General features: G+C 47.7%; 1 protein-coding gene across 4 annotated transcripts in view; it reads left to right on the top strand.

Moving 5' to 3' along the window:
* ZFAT (zinc finger and AT-hook domain containing) overlaps positions 1 to 23539 on the top strand; it is a 225001-nt gene that overhangs the window by 153737 nt on the left and 47725 nt on the right. For all 4 annotated transcript variants that reach the window (XM_033126444.1, XM_033126445.1, XM_033126446.1 and 1 more), the window contains exon 11: positions 11259 to 11347. In XM_033126444.1, coding sequence (XP_032982335.1) covers positions 11259 to 11347 — 89 coding nt within the window. The remainder of the gene's footprint in view (positions 1 to 11258; positions 11348 to 23539) is intronic.

Raw genomic sequence — 23539 nt, 5'->3', positions numbered from 1 at the left:
ACACTTGCAATAAGAAGTTTTCTGGTAAATTTTACCAAGAGGAATTATCCAAGCTTCAAGCACCCTTATGTGTGTAATAATTAGACAAGCAGAGAGCTGAGTGTATAAATTAGGTCTGAGTGGTTGAAGTACTGTTTCTTTCCCCGCTTCAGTTTATAGAAAGAGACCCCATGGCTGCACATTGAAATATTCTAGGAGAGTAAGCGTGGAGTTTTTTCTTCCTTCTTTCCTCTAGAAAGCAGAATCACTCAAGGTAAAGCAGTACCCGTAGTCCGTGGTCTCTGCTTCTAAAAACATACCCTCTAGGACCAGGAAGTTACTAGAAAATGGTACCCGAGCAACCAGCTGGTTCTTCTTACCAAGTTCATTTACTAGGGTTCAGGGACACTGGTCTCTCTGTGCATCCTTGTCTCTTATCCTTCCTCCAGCTCTCCCCTGGAGAAAAGGTTAAGGGGCTGGGGGTCTGAGTGGGGTCCGCCGTGTGATCATGGCAGGTTTCTATGGCTTATCTTTACGGGCTGTTGTCTGGGCGGTGGGCAGGAGAGGGGAGGGCAGATGTCAGGGCCCAGGCTGCCTTTTTATCTGTGCAGCTACCTGAGGCTCTTTTTCTCAGGTTTTTATAAACCATAAGATCCACTGGGAATAACTGAACCCATGCTGTGAAGTGAACCTTTCAGCTTACGGAACAGTGAGCTTAGACTAATGTACAGGTTGAACTATTGAATAGAGCTCAGTTATGTAAAACACCCCCGGGCTCAGCTGTGAACACGGGGCGCGGGTTCTGGAATCTAATTCTGATGCCTGCTCTGTCCTGGTTTTTTTTACCTGCCTCGGTGTTGCCTTTTGTTTCTTTCCCTGTCTCATGCTGATCCAATCCTTGCAGTTTCCAAACTGATGTACAAATCACAGGCAATCATCAGTCTCTAAGTCTGCGGTCGCTCGCAGTTCAGCCTGTAAAGTACAGCTGCTTCTTCAACTGTGTTTTTGTTGCTGTAGCTGTTTCTGTTCTGATTTGCCATTGCCTAAATCCCCCCAGGTGCTGGAGCTGGGAAGGTTTGTGTTCTGCAGGGTGCCAGCTGTGCTTCCTGCAGGGCCCTTCCTGCACAGCAGGTGGCAACACTCTATGTGGGCTACAGGGAAAGGCAGAGAGGCAGAATGGGTAAAACTGTGGGCTCAGGAGGGCAGATGCAGGTTGGAGCCACTTCCTGCCTGTAGAGCCTGGAGCAGGCACTCTGTCACCTCTATGTGTGACATTTCCTGTGGTTGCTGTAACTGACTGCCACAGATTGATTCCCGACATCTCTGGAGATGAGATGTCTAAGATCCAGATGTCAGCAGGGGTGCCCTCCTGGAGGCCCTAGGGGACAATATGTTTTTGTAAGGCTGCCGTTGTCCTTTGGCTATAAGCCCCTTCCTTCGTCCTCAAAACCAGCAGTCTAGTGTCATCCAATCTCTTTCTGACCCTGTACTTTTTCATTACATCTCTTGTCTGACTCTGACCCGCCTGTTTCTCTCAAAGATATCTGAATAATCCAGGATAATTTCCCATCTTAAGATCCTTAATTTGATCATCTCTGCAAACCCCCTTTTGCCATATAAGGTAGCACTGACAGATTCTGAGCGAGTACACCTGGACATCTTTTGTGGAGGGCATTATCGGCCTGACACAGTGGGTTTGTGGGAAGATTAATCTGGTTCATAGAGTAAGTGTATCGGTTCCTTCTAAGTGCTGGGTAGATGTACCTATTCCCAGCGGTCAGTGTTCTCGTGGTCCAAAAACTCGCAAAAACACAGTATGAGAATGGAGATTTGTAGTGATGAATCTACTTCATCTGCGTCATTCAGGCACGATCACGTTACTCAAATATTCTCTCATCAGGAAGGCACAGTAAAACAGTCAATATTTAAAGAGTATCAGAGTTGGAAAGGGTAGAGTCAGTTTTCTGAAAAATTTACTTATGCGAAACACCACCTCTTTCAGTGAGACTAGGTAAACCGTCGTAAGAAGGCATTTTCACTTTTATGCCTCTGGATGTTATTACTAATAATGGATTTGTGGAAATCTGTTTCTCTAAGTATGTTAGTTCTCCTTCAAGTTCGAGGTACACATAAAGTTTCATTTGGCGGGAACAGTTTCATTTAACAGGTATTTCCAACAAGTTGCTTTAAATCGGAAGGAATTTTCCATCAATTTTCTGTGTGTTCGGATGACATCCAAACACGGGAAGACAAAGGTGACGGTTTTGTTTTCATGTGATGGTGCAAGATTTTTGGACCCTTCCATTCCTCCTTAGTTCTATATAGAACTCTGTTTAAAGTAAGGAAGCAGCTGGAACCATCGTCAGGGGAGCTCATGGAGCAGACGACAGTGTAGCAAGAAACAAAGGGAAACAACAGGGGCTGTGTAATTTCTCAGCGCTGTTCACCAGGCGTGAGGCTTCGTGGACCCGAGAGTGAGTCCCCACGGCTGCCAGCAAGTGAGAAGCCATGGCTGCCCGTCTGCCCAGGAGCACTTCCTGCCTGGGCACAGGGGCCTTAGCCTGGCAGGTGAGGCACTGGCTCCCTGCTCTGGCACATTCACCTTTCCCCCTCCCCCACTCTGCAGCCAGAAGAAATTCTACACCTTCTTGGTTTAGAGGCACCTCTCTTTGTCTAACCCACGGCGCAATAACAAGGATTTCTGCTCCTTCTTTTCTCCTCCCTACCTTCAAATCCTGCCCCCTCTGTCCTAACAGGACAAGCGGAGTACTTTTCTACCTGAGTAAGACCCAGGGAAAGGGCACAGCTCGCGGTGACCGGACTCCACACTCCGTGCTTCCCTTTCCTTGAGTTCAGCTAACATCCTGTGGCCAGGTCTAGCCCGTGTGTCACAGGTCAGAAGTCAGCTTTGTTCCATCAGCCGGTTGTCCTTGAAATGCTGGCTGAAGAGCTCACATTAGACAGACAAACAGTCTTCTTCCAAAGGACACTTGAAATGGAGAAAGACTCTGCAAAGGTGGGACCCCACCTTTTGAGGGATGAACAGAAGTCCTGGAGATGACTGCCCCACCCCCAAACCCCCATCTTTGAAGGGGAGTTGTGCCAGATCACATAGTTCTGAGGGAAATGAGAGCTGGCGGTGAAATACTGTGTTTCTAAAGCCAGCCCTGGTATCTGCGGTGGAACTCCCCAGCAAGCCTGGCACTCCGAAAGGTGCCCGACTGAAATCACAGGGGGAGGTGATATCACGCTTACTGTATCTCCACATCAGCCTCATCCGCACACTGCCCTGCCATCCTCAAGCTTTGAACTGCCTGGCACATCTTTTCTCTCTTGAACTAACTGGATGCCAGTTCCAAAGCTCCTTCTGGGGAAGGCAGCCTCATGTTTTGTTCTTGCGTCATTTTCTTTTTTTTCCTTACCTTTTTAAAATTAAAGTATCACACACGTACAAAATATTGCGTAATTGTTAAGAGTACAGCTCAGTGGATTACCGCAAAGGAAGCATACCCATGGGACCACATCCAAGGACAAGATGCAGACATTGCCAGCCCCCCAGACGTCCTCCTCCCCCCACCTTCCCCATGATTCCCCTCTCCTCAAGGCAGCTACTACGGAAACTTCCAACACCGTATCTTGGCCTTGTTTGTCTTTGAACTTCCTGTAATCTGATTCATATAATACGTACGTACTTTTTTGTGTCTGCCTTCTTTCCGTTGGCATTGTATGTGTGACATTCACCTAGGTGGTTATGATTTTGACCTTGAACATCTGGGCTTCGGGGGCAAATAAGAAGGATTTCATAAGTAACTTGAGGTTCTAATTTCTGTAGTTTATAACTGGTAAGGCTTTGTTCCTGCAATCAGCTTTTTTCACTCTTTTCCACTGTGTTTTTGCAGTAAGCTCGGAGCGCTTTCTTCAAAAGGTGTTTCTCCAGAAAGCAGTGTATGACTCAGCTTTCTTTTGTCCTTGTGCTTGCCAAGACTTGGCTCAAAATGACTTCTGACTATTGACAAAGGTTAAATCCTGCCTCAGAAGACAAGAAATGACCACCCCTGAGATTATCCACAAAATTAGGCCACTAATTGTTTGTTTTTGAAGAAGAGGGGCAAAGATATCTGGTCAGAAAAAGCACCATAAATTAGCCTACAGCTTGTCAAGGCCAAGGTGGTGTTTTTAAAAGACTATGAACTCTTTTGAACTTCAAGCTCAGGAACCTTTGATATCATTTTATGGTCCTGTGTTGAAAGAGCTGTCTTCTGCACGGTGTGTAATAGCGGATGGGATGAAACATCCCGAGGCAGATGCTAATTTATCTGAAATGCCTTTCTGCTGCACAGTAAACATTAAAACAACAGTCACAAAAATCTAACCCCTTCCTTCAAGTGTGCACACAATTCAATTCTATTACCAAACAAAAAAAAAAATCATTCTTTTTAAAACTCTTTTCAATCTTTATTCATGTTCGTATGGAATGGTTACCTAGTTGTGATTAAAGTATAAATATGATCCTTATAGCCTTAAAAATTAATGTTATAATTAGTTTTTTGTTGCTCTAGAGGCCATGGATGATACATTTAAGAGTTGTATAAGGTCCCATTAAGGTGGTAATCCATGAGTTACATAACCATTCCCTTATTTTTAGACAATGTATTATGTTCTTTCCTTTTCCCATTATAATAATTTATGTCGCAGAAGCCCTTTCTTGCATATAAACTTTTCCTTCTTTTGAATTAATTTCTTAGGGCATATTTCCAGGAGTGAGATGGCTGTTTTGTTTCAGTGGTTTGCAGCGTGCTTTGCACTGCCAGCTTACTTTTCAAAAACGTTGTAGCAGAAGTGGGAAAATGTTCCAGCTTAACTCTTTCATTGGTTGCACTTCACGTTATTAAAAATGTTCAGTTTCTTGTGTAATGGATATCTAGTTATTTGATTACTCACCACATTGAACAGCATTGTAAGGATTAAATGGCTTACCTGAGTTAACTGCATAGAGCGTTCGTAACCTTGAGTGGTTCGTAGTGGTCTGTATTTCAGTGTTTGCTGACATTGGACTTCTTTTTAGTAATTAACTCTGTTTAATCCTCTCCTGATGAATTATTTGTCTGGGTCCTTTGTTTATTTGTCTGCTTTCTGGCGTCTTGGCATGTTGCATTCCCACATTCAGTGATTGGTGCAGCAGCGCTCTTGGTTGGGATTCTTCTGGTTGTAGCTGACAGAAACTCAGGAGAGGTCGCCAAAACAGAAAAGGTGCATTTGTTATAAAAGTGCCAGGAGATCTTGTAGAAACTCATGGTCTTCCCGTGGCCGGGTCCTTCTCATCCGTCCATCTTAGCTTGACCATCACCTCCTCACAGAGGCTGCCAGAACAGTCCAGCCCCGTGAGCACGCCCCGGCCAGCCCCCTCATCCTCCTCCAGGGCTCCCCGTCGGTCTCCTTTGTAGCTCCTTGTTTACTGTGTGCTTGCTTCTTATCCATTTAGGCACTGCGCTCCATGAGGCAGGGGCTCTGCTATCTGTTCCCTCCTGTGCTGGGGGGTTAAGCGTGGTCCCCAAGCGAGTGGCCCTTCGTGAATGAGCCCAGCCAGCCAGGTGACGGCCGTGTCACTCACCTTTGTCCTTCTCCTTCCTTTGTTCTGATGTCCTGTCTGTCTCTCTGCTGTGCTCTCCCCCAGGCTCTCCTGCAGATTGGCTTCTTGACTTGTTACCTCCACAGAGTGAAAGTACTGTATTACTGGCAGCTTCCGAGCTACATGCTTCATACCCAGGAAGTTCAGCTCCTGGCTCAGCTTGGGTCACTTGTCCACCACGACCAAGGCTCAGGGTGCCCTGTGTGATTGCGGTGACTGGGGAGGGAGAAGAAGCGGGGCCGAGCAGACATCCGGTTGGGGCCCTCCTGTAACTCATCGCTCGTCCCATAACCCACATGAGGCCACTTCCAAGCACCGGGACGTGGAATGGGAAGTGTGCTGTCCCTGTCCCCAAAGCACCCACAGCCCAGGGAGGGTGCCGAATGGACCAACCAAAGGTGAATCCATGAGCCAGTGGACAGTTAGGCACTTTGGATCCAATGGTGGACAATAGAACTAGCAACGAAAGTGAAGCCACTGTCGTGAAGCTAAATGATAAACAAGATACGCGTATATCAGGAAAATATGTGGTGTGTTATACATGAGACACGAAAATTTCTCAAGTATTGAGAAAATTGAGATAGGAAAATCAAAATATGAACATGAAATGATTCCGTTTCAATATAAAATATTACAAGCCGAGGAATGCCAAAAATGCATCCGTAAAGTGGGATGGGGACTGTCATTTTAAATTAAATGGGGTGGTTGTGGGAGAATTCAGTAAGAAGGTGACATTCGAATGAGGATTTGAGGGAAGTGAGCCAGCGAGCCTGGGGGAATGTGGGAAGGGTAACCCAGGCCTCGGGAACAGCAAGCACGGAGGCCTGGAGGTGGGGTGGGCGAACTGTGTACGTGGAACGGAGGGGGAAGATAGCGCGTGAGCTCAGAGACGTAACAGGGAGCCTCACCCCGCAGGGTCCTGCCAGCCACTGTAGGGTTTCCAAGCTTTGCTCTGGGCAGAGAGAAGGCCAGAGCGGTTGCTGGGGGCAGGACGAGAGGGGCCTTCTTTAAACTCATTGATATTATATTGACAAACGTTTCTCTCAGTCTGTTTTTATTGTCTGTTTAAGGTGTATTATCTTAGGCTGGCTTAATTAGGCCTATCCGTGGATTGTCTCACCTGGTGTCAGGGAGGTCAGCGTGACGGGAGTTGGGGGCACTGCCCAGCTCTCCCGAGTGGCTGTGGTGGAGACGGGTCCCGTGCCAGGTCACCGTATATACCCTGTCTCATCTCTCAGGGGACTTTTCACATGCTTGCTACACAGTGTCTCAGTCCATCCTTGTAGCAGGCAGGGGTTACCTCCCCATTTTTCTAATGGGGCCACTGAGTAGCAGAGAAGAAAGAGCCCAGGATCACTCAGGGTGAGCTAGAGAAACCCAGAAAGGGAATGCACTCCCCCACTACCGACCCTTCTTGAGTGGCCCTTTCTAATGGGCCACCATGCTGTGTGACAAACCTGTATGTGTGAGTGGTACAGATATGCCCATTGCTGGTAAAAATTCTTTGTTCCCTTTGGGGAAATTGTGTTGTGCCCTTATTAGCTGAAAGAATAGTTATGTGACTATGAACGAGGGCTTTGGGGTCCAAATGGGCTCTGCCACCGGCCACATCCTAACTTGGAAAGTTGCTCAGATTTGTGATGCTAGAATCTCATGTGTAAGAGGGGGGGCAGCTCCTGCGTCCCCAGGCTTTGGGGTGCAGTGGTGAAATCAGACATCAAGTGTTAGCATAGCTGCTGATGGCCAGTCACTCAGGAGGTGAGCCGGCCAGGTGTGTTGTGTGGAAAATGAATTGTTTCAAAAATCAACCTCTTCTTTTCCTTTGTAACCATTCTTTTCTTTTCCTGGGATGCTGCATGATTCGCATCCAGATACAGCCATTTGATGTTTATCTGCAAACCCTTTGAAGTTACTCTAACATCAAGTAAATACTAGGTTTCCCAGTCAACTCTCCCTGTAATTCTCAGAAATATCTTGATAGAAAACCATCTGATCATCTCAAAGCATTGCTCTTTTATGATTAGTCATGAATCTACATTGCATTATTCAAATTAGGCAGCAAAAGAATATGTCAGGTGCTTTCCCCAGCCTGTTTGGTGTAGGGGCTGTCAGTGGTTCCCGAAAATATTTGTAATATTTATTGTCTGGGCTTTGATTCCTCAGTAAGAGTTGGCTTTTAGGAGTTGCCTTCTTTCCTTGTTTTTTGCAGAGACTCAGAAAGATAATCATAAAAGGCTGATTCTTGGTGTCAAACAAGGCGATTCCATTTATTCATTTCAGAGCGTCTTTTTTGCAGTTGCACTCTTTTGCTGTTTGATCCAAGTGTATTGGTAATGAGTAAAAATGCTATCAACTCGGAGAACGGTCTTGTCAGCTTTCTCCCCGCACTGTGGCGGTGGGGACCTCAGACACCGTTTGGCTCAGGCTGCCTGGCTCAATAATGATATATTAATGCAAGTCATGAATCAGTGGAGACGTATGGGTGGCTGAGGTAATATGGAAGACGGGTAGAAATGTATACCCTTAGGTCTGGAAAAAGATGATACTGTATTTAAGAAAAGTGGTAATTCCTCTCTAATTGTGACCTGTCTACCTTCCATGTGAAAAAGTTTCCCCCACACTTTGGACTTGCAGAATTAGTAAAACCTAGAATTTGGGGACTCGTTCACCTGGGCTGACAGTTACAGTTATAGTATAATATGTTTATACTGTTGTTTCTTCTTGCTGTTCCTATTAAAAGTGTCGTTCTCGTAAGCTGTTCAAAATTTCCCTTTTGTTTCAGTTCAGTTTAATAAAATGCATGGAATATGTTCAATATGTGCCCTGGACTCAGCTGCTGGGGATGCCAAGATGGTCCCTGCCGACGGCAGCCCCCAGGCCTGTGCGTAGGTAGTGACCATGCATGTACAGAGGTGTGTGGGGATTGTGTGGGGGAGCAAGCAAAGGGTCTGGCTGTCAGCCCAGTTTCCCGGAGACGTTCAGTTTGAGTTTGGTTTGAAGTGAAGAACGGCTCTACGAGGTCGACAGTTGACTTCGCAAAGTCATCCTAGAAAAAGTGCTACACACCTCATTGCTGAATATCACTATGGTCACCTTCGAAGTACTCCCCTTGGGAAACTGGGCACCAACTCCAGTTATAGTCCACCCTTCAAAGCAATTTTGGAACTCTTTTTCTGGAATGTCCATCAGAGCTGTCATTGTATTACGCTTGATGTCCTGAATGTCATCAAAGTGTCTTCCTTTCAATATTTCCTTTATCTTCAGGTAAAGAAAAAAGTCATTGGGGTCCAGATCAGGTGAGTAGGGAGGGTGTTCCAATACAGTTATTTGTTTACTGGCTAAAAACTCCCTCATAGACAGTGTCGTGTGAGCTGGTGCATTGTCGTGATGTAAGAGCCATGAATTGTTGGCGAAAAGTTGAGGTCGTCTAACTTTTTCACGCAGCCTTTTCAGCACTTCCAAATGGTAAACTTGGTTAACTGTTTGTCCAGTTGGTACAAATTCGTAATGAATAATCCCTCTCATATCAAAAAAAGTTAGCAACATCGGTGCAACAAGTTTGCGAACTTACGATGATTGTCAGACCTCGTATGCTGCGAGGTCGTTCGACCCAGGATGGGAGATGTCAGCAAAGGCAAAGCAGAATGGTCCCAGAATCCGTGTCACCCTGTGTTATGGAGCCTCATGTCAGGATAGGAAGACACAACAGGAAGTCAGAGGGAGGGGTCAGGTGACGACAGTTACTTCCAGTTCTGGATCCCACCTGTGCTGGGCTCTGGAGCCTCGACTTCCTTCTGCAGTTGGAATCATTAGTGTGCTATTCAGAAAGGGCTGTGGAAGAGTTTATGCGTCAGCGTGCGTGTGTGTCTATGTGTGTGTCTGTGGGTGTCTGTGTGCGTGTGTGTCTGTGGGTGTCTGTGTGTGTTTTGGGTGGATGGATGGGTGGATGGGTGGGTGGGAGGTTACTTGGAGGCAAGGAAACCAGTTCAGGGGTCTTTGCCATTGTTCAGGAAAGAAGTGAGGAGGAACTAAGACAGTGGTGGCGATATTAGAAACAGAGAGGCATAGAGAAATATTTAGGAGAGGAAATCAGATGCTGAACAAAATAAGCTGAGTCCAGTTAGGGCCATGGAAGGATGAGGAAAGCTACCAGGTCTCTAACTTGAGTGATCAGGTAAGAGACAAACTGGGGAGGCTGGAGGTGGCACCCCTGTGGTGGGTAAGACAGTGAGTCCAATTTAGGACATTTGGGACAATGAGACAGGCAGTACAACAGACAGTTGGCTACTCCAGTCTCAGGTTCAGGGAGGGGATCCGAGCAGAAGATGCAGAATTGGGCACCAATGGTTTGCAAAAGCCCCACGGGGGTCAGGTCAGTTATATAAAAGGATGCTTGCAGAAGGAGAAGAGGAGGAGTGCAGACTGGAACAAAGGACAGTCGGTGGGAGAGAACGCCCCGAGGATTCTCAGAACGAGTGGTCAGAGAGGCCCTGGGAGGCAGTAGTGGTGGAATTCAGAGGAGCAGATGGCCTGGTGCCGTAGAGTCCAGTAAAATAAGCACTGAAATCCACCAGTGACTTGGCATCACGCAGCTCCTTGGTTACTGTGGTGAGAACAGGTTTCTGGGGGAGCTGGTGGCATCGGCCAGATGTCTCTGGGTTCCAGAGCACATAGGAAGGGAAAGCGGAGGCTGCAGAGGCAGACAACTTTCTCACCCAGCTTGTGTGAGACAGAAAACTGCGAGAGGTCCCCAGACGGGATCAGTGTTTCTGTGGTACCACGTGCAGTGGCTGTGGTCGTGGTTCCCTGAGCAGGCTTGTACCATTCGACGCTGCTTGATGGACAACTTCCTGCTGTGAAAAGTAGGTCATATTTATATGGGGTTATACTTGTTTGTATTATTGCAAGCTGAGGTTTTTCTTAACGCTAATCATAGGGTGAGAAACGTTCCCTGTATATTCATTAATTTGTGTTGACGTGTACCTGTTCATCCTATTGTTTACACATTGCTAAGACATTAATCCTCTTAAAAGAGTGATGTTTTTCATTTCACTGTAGTTTTTGTTCTGTCATCCCCTCAAATCTGCCTTTTGCACCCCTACCTGAGTTAGGAGCTCTGAAACACGGATCTTGCCCACAGGCGGATGGCACATGTAGACGGCCCTGCTCTCAGTGCCCACACTCCTAGTGAGAGGCTCCAGTCCTTGCTATTCTGGTCCCATGGCCTCTGCGGGGCCAGCTCTCAGCGCTCTGCAGACCTCATCCTTTACATACCAGAAGGAAGACCCAGCTGCTCCACTCTCCTGACCACTCCGGGGCCCCCACTCATGCTGTCCTGCCCTCTGTGCTCCTCCCTTAGTCAGCTGGACACACCTGACCTCTTCCTTTAGGAGCCGGCCTGAGTGTCACTGCTCCTGGGACCTCCCCAGTCGGAGCTGGCTGGCTGTTCTCTCCCTCCACGGCGAACTCCATTCCATTCCCACCTTGGTGGACCGAGTGTGCTGCCCTGTGTCTGCCCCCCACTTGCCAGTTCCCCTCTGAGATTCTGGACTTCCAGATGGCGGGGGCATTTTCGTGTACCTGGCTCCCCGCCTGGTACTGCATTCCCAGGCAGGAGCTGTTAGCGTGACAACACTCCCCTTCTTTCCAGGGAAGCAGTTCAAGTGCACGGTGTGTGACTACACGGCGGCCCAGAAGCCCCAGCTGCTGCGGCACATGGAGCAGCACGCCTCCTTCAAGGTAAGGGGACACGCGTGCGGTGTGGGAGTGCACGGGCTTTCAGAGGGAAGGCAAGGAGATCTCCTCATTGCCGCTGGTGCCCGCTCACCTTCAGGCCCCCTTAGCCAGTGCACTTGGGATATGCGAGCTACGCCTTGGGCTCCTGTGAGGAGGGTAGCGTTTCTCTGTGCTCTGGAACCCAAGTCCGGGAACAGCGCGTGAGAGGATGCAGACTAGGGGAAGACACGCTCTTACCATCAAAAACTGGAGTGATGTGCAAGAGAGAGTGCGGGCTGAAAGGACAGGTGTGTGCTTTCAGATCCCGAGCGCCTCAGGTAAGTCCCCTGATACAGCAGGTGTGAGGGTGCCCACCTGGCAGGCTGTGGTAAGAGCTGGACATGGTGCTTACAGAGTGCCCACGGGAGGTGGTGGCTTTCGTGTTGTTTGAATACCTCCAGTTGGTGTTTTTTTAATGCACGGGGTAGTATCCACTTGGCCTCTGCTTGTGCTGCAGGTATTGACAATAAGAACTGTAGTCCAGTGAACTTGTTTTAGAAACAGTTCTGCCTAGCACGTGGCAAGCTGACCCTTCGAGGGGATACTGCTGCTGCTGCCGTTGGCATATGCACGTGGGCATGGAAACAGGATGCTCTAAAATGTTCGTTGAAATTATGCCCACCGTAGCTCCCAGAGAAAGGTGGAAGGTGGAAGGGACCACTGGTCACTTTCAGAGGTTGTGTTAATTGAGCATCTGCTAGGTGCCCACACTGTGCCGGGAACCTCACACCCCTCTACTGTCCCCCAGAGAAGCTCTTACCGTCCCTATTGGACACACGAAGAACCTGAACCTCAGAGACGTTCACTGGCCACCTGTTTGTCTTTTTGCCATCCCACATTCACAGCGTTCAGTCGATGTGGTAATACTGACCATCCTGTGTTGTCACCACTTCTAAGGTGACAAGGACCGTCCTCATTGACAAGCTCATCTGATGCTCGGAACAGCCTTGCGATAGATGAGTTCTCATGATTTTTCCTCTTGTCGTTAAGGAACCAGGGGGCTCAGAGGCGGTCCGGGCTTACGTGTTTAACTGTCCAGGAAGTGAAGGAGAGAGAACCTGGGCTCTGTCTCCGAGCCCTCGGCCTGACCTCTTCCTCCCACGTCTTCTCAGTTATTCATTTGGGCAGAAAGGGGGAGCTGGAAACACTGAGGCTGTTGTACCTGTTGCTTATGTAGCTGCTTTACCATCTGCCCCGAGCATGAGTTTCTTAGATAAGAGCCACAGGTCATCCGTGGGAGTGTCGCAGTGTCTTAATGGGGGAGGTTCTTCAGCGTTTGCGTATTTTGTACATACTCACACTTCTTTCACATTTCAAACTGACAGATATGTTTCTTTGGGAGACCCCAGATTTTCTTAGCCTGGTGCATTTGTGGTGCTAGAGAAAAAGAGTGAAGTCAGTTCTCACTTTATAACTGAGAAACTGGACTAGTTAGGTTCATTATCGTCCTCTCTATTCCAGGATTACAACCTGCTTTCTCATCCGTTCCTTGGTTTTCAGTGTGGAACGTTTTCCTTTCCTGACCAGACACGCTGAGCAGTCTGTCTGCTCTGCACTCCTCACTGTTTTCTCCCTGAGGTTTGTGGAATCAGGTTTATGGGCAGCGGAAATGGATTTGGGGAGCGTTGGGTTTCAGGCATCACTCTCACGTGTCGTTCTCAACTTCTTCCTGCCGTGACACAGTCACCATCCCCTGTGGGGCCTCAGGTGCTGCTGAGCTAAGCTGGACCTTGGGTCTTGGCTGGGATCCCACAGTCTCCTGTGGATTTAAGGCTTCTTCCCTACTGAGCGGTGCCCCGGCTGGGAAGGAGAGTCAGGCCTGAGTGTGAACCAGTACATCAAACCGTGGCCTCTCAGCCTATACGTTAGGGTACTCTTCTCGTACCAGTTAGTTTACGTAGTGGGGCTGACAAAGCAAAATGAAGTGGATTCCTGCCAACCACCTTCATTCTCACAGCAGATTACTCTTTTCCTTTTCGCTTTGCCCGTACCCTGTGTTTTCCATCACTGCTGTAACGAATTACCCCCAACTTAGTAGCTTAAAACAACACAAGTCTATTGTCTTCTAGTCTGTGCTTCAGAATTCCGACAGGGTTCTGAGTTACAGTCAGGGCTGTGTTCTTTCTGGAGGCTTGAGGACAAAGTCCATTCCCCGGCCTTTTCTAGCTTCTAGAGGCCACTTGCATTCCTTGCCTCATGGCTCCTTCCTCTTTCTCCAGAGCCAGCCACATAGCATCCCTCGTCTATCTCCTTCTCTCACTTCCTTCTGCCTCCCTCTCCCATGTGTCAGGACTCTTGTGATTACAGTGGCCCATTTGGAAAACCCAGGATCATGTCCTTCTCTTGCAGTCACGTGACCGATAACCTTCATTCCACCTTTTTGCCCTGGAGCGATCCAGGGATTAGCACACGGACACTGGGGGGGGGGGGGGGGATATCATTCTGCCTACTGCATGGCCCCACTCTTTTTTCTTCCTTTTTCACATCTACTCTGTGGTAGAAAATTTTCATCCAAATCAGAAAATACATAGTATGTATGTATATTCCTACACTCCTTTCTCATACCAATGACAGACATCATTAAGAAATCAACCCTCTGTCTTACTAATCCTACATGAGGCCTCAGAATCTTCAGGCCGACACTACTATTCTATTCCGTTGGCTTGCAAGATGAAACCAATTTGCTTTTCTAGATCTAGATGTATAATTTATAGTATATAATTTTTTTTTTTTAGGAAACACTGTAATAAGGGTAAACTCTCAGACTGTCTTTTAAAATTACATGTTTGTATTTACATATTTTAAACATAAAGTCAACATGTGTTCACTAAATGTGTTTTGGCAAATGCTTTTTGGTCCCTTTCCTTGTAGGATTTTTGGATATATTATTTTTTTAGAAACGGTTGTGGTCATACTATAAATGAGCATTTTTTGATGGAGGTTAAAATGTCAGCATTACCATTGCTGAAGTTCAGTTGGAGAATGTGGTTTAGATGAGTGGCCAGATGGTTTGCCAAGAATACTTGACTTGTGAGTTCGACAGAGTGACCTCCCAGTCAGAGGCAGGGCTGGAGAGCCCACGTGCTTTAGGCATTATAAATACTGCCTTTTATTATGTATCATTGTTTTATAGGCCTTTTCACATTTCATGAAAATGTATTTCTTAGCTACCGTGTTTCCCCGAAAATAAGATCTAGCCAGACAGTCAGCTGTAATGTGTTTTTTGGAGTAAAAATTAATATAACACCCGGTGTTATGTTATGTTATGTCATGTCATGTCATGTCATGTTATGTCATGTTATGTTATGGTGTAGTAAAATAAGACCGGGTCTTATATTAATTTTTGCTCCAAAAGACGCATTAGAGCTGATTGTCCGGCTGGGTCTTATTTTTGGGGAAACACGGGACTTTAAGTGTCTGCTTACGGGTGATGCGTATCATAGTGTAATTAACCGTTCCTTTCGTAATTGGGCATTTGGGTCCTTCCCAGTTTTTGCTGCTATCAGTAACCCTACCGTGGCTATCTTCATGCTGAAAGCATTTCCGTGTCATCCTAAAAAATCTAAAGGCCTTTAAAACACTGGGAGAAGCCCCTCAAACCACTGAGAATGCACAAGTAGTGAAGGTGTTCTAGGTGCTACTTGCAGCTGTAATTAAAATGCGTTCCCCAGAGTGGGGCTGACAGGATCAGCCTTAAAGAAGCCCAGAAACGATGCTCGGGCAGGAGGCAGGCATCTGCAAGCCAAACGAGGCCTCTGCTTCCAGTCTAGCTGTTCCCCTCTTTGCCTTCCTGCTAAACAAGCCCACACACCGTGGGGTGGGCAGTGTGATCAGTAGCAGGAAGCACCCTGAGCAAGTTCATCTCTGAGAAGCTCATAGAAACCCATGACTCTGTTGACAGAAGTGTTTTCAGTGATAGGGCTGGTTGATTCAGTACCAGTCTCTTTCAGAGGAATAAAAATGACTTTATTTTTTTAAAATGTTTATTTTAAAAGAATTTGTGCCTCACAAAAAGTTCACAGAGCAGTCCTGTGTACCTAGCACCCACCTTCCCCCAATGATAAACTACATCCTTATGTGGATTTCACCAGTCTCACCTCTCTCTCTCTCTCTCTCTCTCTCTCTCTCTCTCTCTCTCTCTCTCTCTCGCATCAGTAAACTATTTTTAAGGTAGTCTAGGTTCACAGCAAAATTGAGAAGAAAGTACACAGAGTTCCCATCCTCCGCCTACCCCTCCCATAGAGCACTTTGTGTATTTGCAATACCCCCACCCAAGTGGTATATTCGTTATCATCGATGAACCTATATGGGCACATCATAATCACCCAAAGCACATAGTGGACATTAGGGGTCACTCTTGGTGGACGTTCTGTGGGATTTGACAAATGTATAATGCCATGTATCCACCATTATAGTTAAAAAGTCAACGAATCTCAAATGAGGGACATTCTGTAAAATACCTTATCGGCGTTCTTCAAAACTGCTAACGTCATCGAAAGTACAAAAAGTCTGAGAAACGGTCACATCCAAAAGGAGCCTGCAAAGACGCCACGACTAAATGCAACATCCCACGCAGTGTCTAACACAGCGTCTGCACAAAGCGGGGGCCCAGGAAATGCCTGTGTGACCCTCTCCCACCTGCCCCGGACGCACTCAGAAACTTTGCGGGAAGTAAGGAGCAAGGAGGGTGAGTGAGGCAGCCGACTGCTGCTGTCACCTGTGATCTAAGTGGACGGAGTCACCAGGGGCTCTGCCAACTCTCTGTGGGATTTTCCTCCACGCAGCATTGCTCGTGGCAGGGCAGGGAAGGCCTGGGCGATGCACGGGCCCTTGGAAGTGTGTCAGTGAGAGAAATAACAGTGTGGCTTGAACCCTTATCTTAGAGCACAAACCCTTCCTTTCCTGACACTATACACTGTGGTTCAGTGGTCAGACTACCTTAGAATCCCACCTGGCCACTTATTACCTGTGTGGTCTTGAGCCAGTCATGTAACCTCTGTGACTTTTCTGTACCATGAGGACAAAGCAGTACCTCTTGTCACTATATAGGCTCTGAGTGTAAGTCCCTAGAAGAGGGCTCGGCACATAGTTCTCAAACGTTGGTTCTGTCCGAACTCCATCCCACTTTCTTCCTTTCTCTTTTCATGAAAAGATTGGCATATCTGTGTAGTGTCATCCTCTTTAGCATGTCTGTGTTTAAAATGGCCGGTGTCTGTGATATGTTCTGTTTGTTAAAGGAATCATAGAAACCTAATGCCACAGATTTGGCACATTCTTCTAAAGGTATGTGTGCCTGACCACATACCTGTGTCACTTAACACAGAGAACCTTTCACAAGGGACATTTCCCATACACAGTTCTTCATGAACCCCCTTCTTCTAACAGTGACTGCTAGACCAGCTCATGCATGCGTTCACAGAATCTCCTTTCCCTGTACGAGGGGGCTGACCCAGACCCCATGTCGTTCTCTCCTTGTCACTGCTTTCCACCGGTTTTCTGCTTAGTCTTGAGACATGTCACAGGGCCCCCAGTGCTGGAGGGAGTTTGCTTTTTGGGGCTCTGCTCCGTGAGGCTCCTAGAGCACCAAAATGGTTCTGACTTCTGGGAAGCAAGAAAAAAACTGGGTGTATGACTGTGTAAGTCTGCAAAAAACAAACAGACACAAAATTTAGTCTGAAATCAGCAGTTTTCAAAATCTGTGTATTTTGGAGACTGTTCCGAGTGAGTTAATGCTGAACCTGCCTTCTTATGTCTTTATTTCTGAAACAAAGCCGGGGCTCGTTCAACAAATAGCTCTGATCATACCTCAGACTTAGCTCTCAGAAGGCGAGTGCTGGTCTTCTGCCCTGTAGTCACAAACCTTGTAGGAATAGAAGAGCGCATTCTTAAAGGGGAGCCAGCTAGGTCATCATCTTGAAAAGACACTGTTGAATTTAATTTATGTGTGATATGTGCCTCGAGCCAGTCCAATCCTCAGAAATTTATAGCACGAAGCCTGAGGAGTGTATCGCCTGTTGTCAGATTGAAGTTTGCTCAGCTGAAGTACTTGCACAAAACTAGTGGGAAGTAAGGGAGATTTCAATCGTTGATTTTGTTATCGACAGACTTTTCCTAAGTATTCTGTATGGAGTACATGATACTGCAATTTGACATTTTGATTTTAAAGAGATAACGTAAGTGTAAATAAAGTACTAAGTTTTCAGCTGCATGTTTGATGCAAAACGTGAAATGCTCACTCATTCCTTCAACATACCTTTTCTGTGCACCCCCTGTGTGCACCATGCGCAGGGCGGGGGGCGGGGGAGCAGGGATGTCGGGATAGAGCCAGGCCTTTTCCGCCAGGCTCACAAGTCATAAAAATAGCAGCACGTATGTTAAGTGTTACAAGAAAGTTATGTGCTACGTACTGTTGGATCCCAGCAGACCACCTATTTCAACTCTGTCATTTTGTAAAAGCCATGTTTTAAGTGGGTTAATATAATATTATCCGATCATGTAAATCCTATAGCTTTTAAAACCTATAGTAACCAGAAAGTTCTCTGGTTGACTTATATCCCCAAATCAAGGGGAGTTAGTGTAATCCCTTGTTGCATTCCAGACACTGCAACGGGTCCCCAGGGCGTTCATACCATGTGTCCGTGTGAAGCTGAAACGACTGTTATATGCCGACGACACCAGGCAGCTGAGCTCAGGCTGTACGTCAGGGGCTTAGATGCTAAACTGGACAAAGATGGTGTTTGGATGAGGTCAGCCAGGGTGTGGCTGTGCATGGAATTCAGTCCTCATCGCCAGTCTAAACTTGGTGAGCAAGGGACTGAAAGGACGGAAATGTTCTCTAACGCACAGCATTTTGGGAACCACACTTGTATCAACAGTTCAAGTTCATCCTCAGTCTGAGATTGTCAGTACCCCTGAGAATGCTGAGGCATCTGGCATCGTTCCATGGCATCAAGGCTTTATTTCTACTACAACTTCTCTTATCCAGGAGATAGTTTTCACTTTCCATCAGAAAATTCCACCACAAGGTTGGATGTTTAAAAGTATTTAGTGTCCGAATAACGGAGACTGATGGATGGTCCCTTTTAGGATGCCCATGTGTTTGTTAGGCATCACAGCGGGTGTTGTAGGTATGATACCTTATTTTTCCCTCAAAAACCCTATCGTGAAAGTATTGATCTTCCCATTTTACAGATGAGGAAGATGAGACCCAGAGTCCAGTTTAGTAACATACACGAGGATGGCGCAGTTAGTCAGCAGTGGGGCTGGGATTTTGATCCTTGTTTGGAGACAAAGCTACTCTCTGTGCATCACATTCTCATTACCAAGCCAAGCAGAGGGACATTTTTGTCCCCTTGGCCTTTTTTTCTCTCAGTGCTTTCATTACATAAGCCTGCAGTTATATTGTTTAGCTATCAAAACTCAAGCAAAATCTTTAAGCAAAGTGCTGACTGAATGTAAACTGAGTGGCCAGAACATTTTTCTGTGTTGAGTGGAAATCACTGAACCGTCGGCAAAGGGGGTAAAAAGAAAAGTGTGGGGTTTCTGTTGGGGATGTTTGTTTTGCTTTTCACTTCTTAATTTACATGAAAGTAATGTATTTGAGTTTACACTTTTGTTTTGTTTTCCTTGAAGCACATGTACATGTGTGAGGAGAAAGAAGGGCCGTGGCAGGAGGGTGTGGTCAAAGGGACCATTTCTAAAATTGTTTTGAACTTGAAATATCTTTGCTGAAAACCTCTTATGCCATATTCAGCTTCCTTGTATGTTAGATTTTTAAGGCACTTCTGGGGGGAAAAAATGGGGGGAATTGGATTGACTCATGTTAAATTAAAATCCTGTCTGTCTAATAGTGTGCGGTATATTCTCTGGAAATATTGCGTTTTTGACAGCACAAGCGATTACAAAAAAATCAATAATCAGAGAGCGCTGAAGAGTCTTCTGAGCTCTGGCACGAAAAGCAATTAGTACGGAATTGATGTACTGTTATTTATTGTGATGAGATAATGGCCTCAACACAGCCATATTTGAACTTGGGGTACCCCATGGTTTTAGAACTTTTATTCTTTCAGATTGTTTAATTTGTCTCTGGCCTTATTTTACAACAGAGATGGCTTTGTGCTCGTTGAACGATATGAAGATCAGGCTATTTCTCTTGGATCTTTAGCCCCAGTCTTGGTTTTGTCCCTGTCATGGCTGATCCTGGAACGACATCCCAACCTCGTGCCCTCAGGCTCATAAATTCTGAATAGGGCCGAAAAAATCGCAAGCCTCCTGCACAGACGGTGCAGCGTGGCTGTGACAGAGACCCAGATTGCAGACCACAGTGTGGGGTGCACAGTCCACCTGGATTGTGTGCCGGGGGAACAAGGGCAGGGGTGATTGTCACATTCGCACGACAGCATTGCTTTGAAATCTTTGGTGCAGACAGACCTTGCTAAAGGCTGCCCCTCAGGAACGTGAGCCCACAGACGTCCACTTGCCCCTGCCGTTCCTTGGGACATGGGTGTTTTCCTTTCTGGTGTGTGTCTTTGCTTCTGCCTCTGTTTCTTTCCCCCCACGTGTGTTCCCTGTGACTGTCTGTGCATCGTTAGGTTCTTTGTTGTGTGTCAGCGTGGGGCAGTTTAGCACCCCCACCAGCACGGTTCCACATGTGTGTAGCTCGTACTTACCACTGCGCTCAGACCGGAGAAGGATGTGAGGGAGCCGGTATCTCAGACACGTCTGCTCCTTAGGGATTTCCCTTATGTGCTTTGCTGCATTGCTTATAATATACAGTCTTGGTCCTTTTTCTTATCAGTGTGCAGATGTTTCTTTTTGAGGCTCCCTTGCCAGTCTAGGGATCAGGTCTTCAGTGGTTGACCTGCCCTGTGTTTCTCCTGTTGCACGGTCAGGGGCCGGCGTGTGGTTCTGCTGGAATGACTCCCAGAGCAGGCCGTGAGGATGTGCTCCGTGTATCTGTGAAACATTTCAGTCTACCAGCCCACGTCATCATCCAGAACATTTCAAAAGGGCCCTTTGCTTTGCTGGATCACCCTGTGGGTAGTGGGACTTGGCAGTTCAGAGATGCAATGTGATGACATTTCTCTGAGTGGAAAAGAACTTTCTGATGGCCACCTTGACCACTGCGTACGGAGGTTAAGCCGGCAGACAGCTAATCAGGGCTTTTGTTTTTGCGTGGTTGGTTTTGTGAGACTGTAGTTGCCAGTCTTCCCTCAGCCACAGGGGCAAGTCCACAGCGGTGCCAGCCTGTTGGTCACGGCGCCTGAACTCGGGGAGCCCGCGTCTTCCTCCCTGGGGGTGATGGAGCATGGCAGACGGCAGTGTTCCAGATCGTCCCTTAGACACTGTTCCCTGGGAGGCTGGGAGGAGCTGTGTGGGGGGGACAGAATGCAGTGATCCTTAACCCCATGTGACCACAGACGCCCCTCCTCGCTTTCCCCCCACGTGCCTTCCCACACTCGGGTTTTGTGAAACACCTTGGGAAAGATTGGTCATCCGAGAATCCAGAAGTAGAAAAACAACAACATCATGGACCCCACAGAGGCTGGCCACCCGTATGGCGTCCGATCGCATCGGGGTCAAAGGCCAGCCCTGCAGGTGGCTCTCCGCTGGCCCGCTGGGCCTGGCTCCCTCGTGGCCTCGCCCTCAGTCCTCCCATCGCACGGCGGCCACAGGCACAGCGCATCCGGGCCCTCTCCTCGCGGGGCTTCGCACCTGTGCTTCCCTCCTCTCGCTCCTGTCTGCTCCCAGAAAGCCACGCCATCTCTCACCTCCTTCTGGTCGTCGTTCAAATGCTTTGTTTTTTGTGGGTGATGTTTGACAACATCTGACATATTATTTACTTGCTTATGATGCTAGAAGATAAGCTGTGTGCGGCATTTTGTTTTAGTTTTGTCCTATTCTAAGTACATAGGCAGCACTTAAGAAATATTTGGTACGGGCGGCTGGATGGCTCAGGTGGTTAGAGCGCGAGCTCTCAACGACAAGGGTGCCGGTTCAATTCCCACATGGGATGGAGGGCTGCGCCCCCTGCAACTAAAGATTGAAAACAGCAACTGGACTTGGAGCTGAGCTGCGCCCTTCACAACTAGATTGAAGGACAACGACATGGAGCTGATGGTCCCTGGAGAAACATACTCCAATATTCCCCACTAAAAATTAAAAAAAAAAAAAAAAAATTTGGTGAGTGGCCGAATGAGTAAGTGAATAGATTCTGTAGGACTTTAGTGTAATAGGGTCATCACGGAAGACATCTAGGTGGAGGTGGCACTCGGAGCTCCTTCGACAGCTTGTAGCCACAAGGGCGCGGGATCCCCAGCTTTTTGTTATCGGGCCCTGCTTGGTCCTCACTCTGTCCTCAGTTCACCTTGAGCTCTCAGCGCGCCCCTTCCCTCATAGTAGCAAGGGGCAGCGAGGTTCGAACGAGATAAAACACATGAAATTGCTTTAGAAGTGAGGGGTTCGGCCCTGGGCAATGAAGCTTGGTCCCAAGGTCATGGGATTCTTTAAACTCACCCAGTGCTGTTGACCGCTGCTGCGAGTCGGGCTCTGCAGCCTGGGGAGGCCCAGGGCAGCCCGTCGGGAGCTGTTCTCTTCACAAAGAGCAGATTTAATATCTGTAAGTGTGTTGTTTTCTTATGCCGGGTGCAGTAAGCCTTGCTTCATTATTACATAATGTTCAGGAAATCTCAGTGGAGATTTCCCTCCCTGTCAGAGTGAGCGTTTGTAATCTTTTTCCGGTGTGTGCTTTGGAAACCTATGGAAACATGGGACAATGGACCTTCAGTTCGGCAGCAGTGCTAATCGGGTTTTGGCGGTAGCCGTACGTCGCGGGTGATTTGGGGGGGCTGTGCAGAGCCAGGTCCCTGAGGAAGGAGTAGGGAGGCCAGGGGGAGAAAAAGGGAGTAGTTTGTGCTCCCAAAACTTTATGTGCTGGAAACACTACCAGGAAAGCGGTACCAACTTGTTCATCCTGTGATTGGAAACACGTAGTCATTTGCAAAGCCGAAAATGCATCATGGCAAGGAAAACTGCAGAAATCGTCCATCTAATCCAGCAGCAGCGGGTCATGGCTGACGCGGTGCTGGTCAGCAGTGGGCCTTGCGGTCAGAGCACCGGCAGCCGAGGACAGTGGCACATGGGCTTTGGGGTCAGACAGACCTTCGTTCACAGCCGGCTGTGGCTGGTGACCGACGGCGTGACCTTCAGCCAGCTTCTTAGCCCCCAGGGCCTTGGCATCCCCTTCTGTGAAGTTGTAAGGTGAGAACTGGTACCTCCTCCCTGCGGTTGTGAGGCGTGTCCTGGGAACTCGGGGACCACTGTCACCCGCATGGTGCATTCTGGTCCCCGTCTTTGAGGGGGTCTTCCTCTATTGCTGAAAATGGAAACGTGGACATTCTCAAATCCCACGTGCAAGTATTTAGGCAAGGAGGGATACCATTCTTTCTTTACTTCTAAATGAGGCGATTTGCCCCGAGTTCCTGTGGCTCAACAGTCAACGGTATCATCTGAGGGGCATTATCTCTGCAGACTGCGCCACCTACATCGTCACTACTCCTTGTGGTAAAATGAAGACACGATCAAATGAGCACACGATCAAATGAGCACACGAGCCAGAGTCGCACACCTGTTACGCAGTGGACTAACGCCAACTGAGCCCAGGCCTCTGAGCCCTGCAACCACTGCCACTCCGAGGTCTGAGAAGCGTCCTGGGCCACAGAGCTCCCCGGGGCAGATGGTGGGAAGCAGCTGTTCTAATTGAGTTTTCTTTTTAGAAATAAAACCCAGCTAAGACCTCAGTTACACTCTCACTCATGTCAGCCTGTTCTTTCCAGGCCCGGATTCGACGAAATTGCTTCCTGAGTCTCCGCTGTAACTGAATTCAGTCTGGGCAGGAGGAGAGCCCCACGTTAGAAGTTCTCAGGAATTGGGCGTCCCATGTCCCCCTAGTCCAACTGCATCCTCCTCAGGGTGACTCGGTGCTAGCTTGCGTTTTAGGAAATTGATGGTTGCCTCAGACGTTCATGAAAAGCCTCCATCTTCCTGTTGAGTTCTCTGGGCTACAGTGGGGCTGTCATAAATCTTACAAGTTGTCCTAAGGCAGAGCCCCGGGGAAGCACTGGCAGAATCCAGACCGTCTCTCCACCTGTGTAACTT

The sequence above is a fragment of the Rhinolophus ferrumequinum genome, chromosome 14 (genome assembly GCF_004115265.2).
Source record: "Rhinolophus ferrumequinum isolate MPI-CBG mRhiFer1 chromosome 14, mRhiFer1_v1.p, whole genome shotgun sequence".
Lineage (NCBI taxonomy): Eukaryota > Metazoa > Chordata > Mammalia > Chiroptera > Rhinolophidae > Rhinolophus > Rhinolophus ferrumequinum.
Note: the sequence above shows the minus strand (reverse complement) of the source record. Positions and strands in the feature narration are given on the sequence as shown.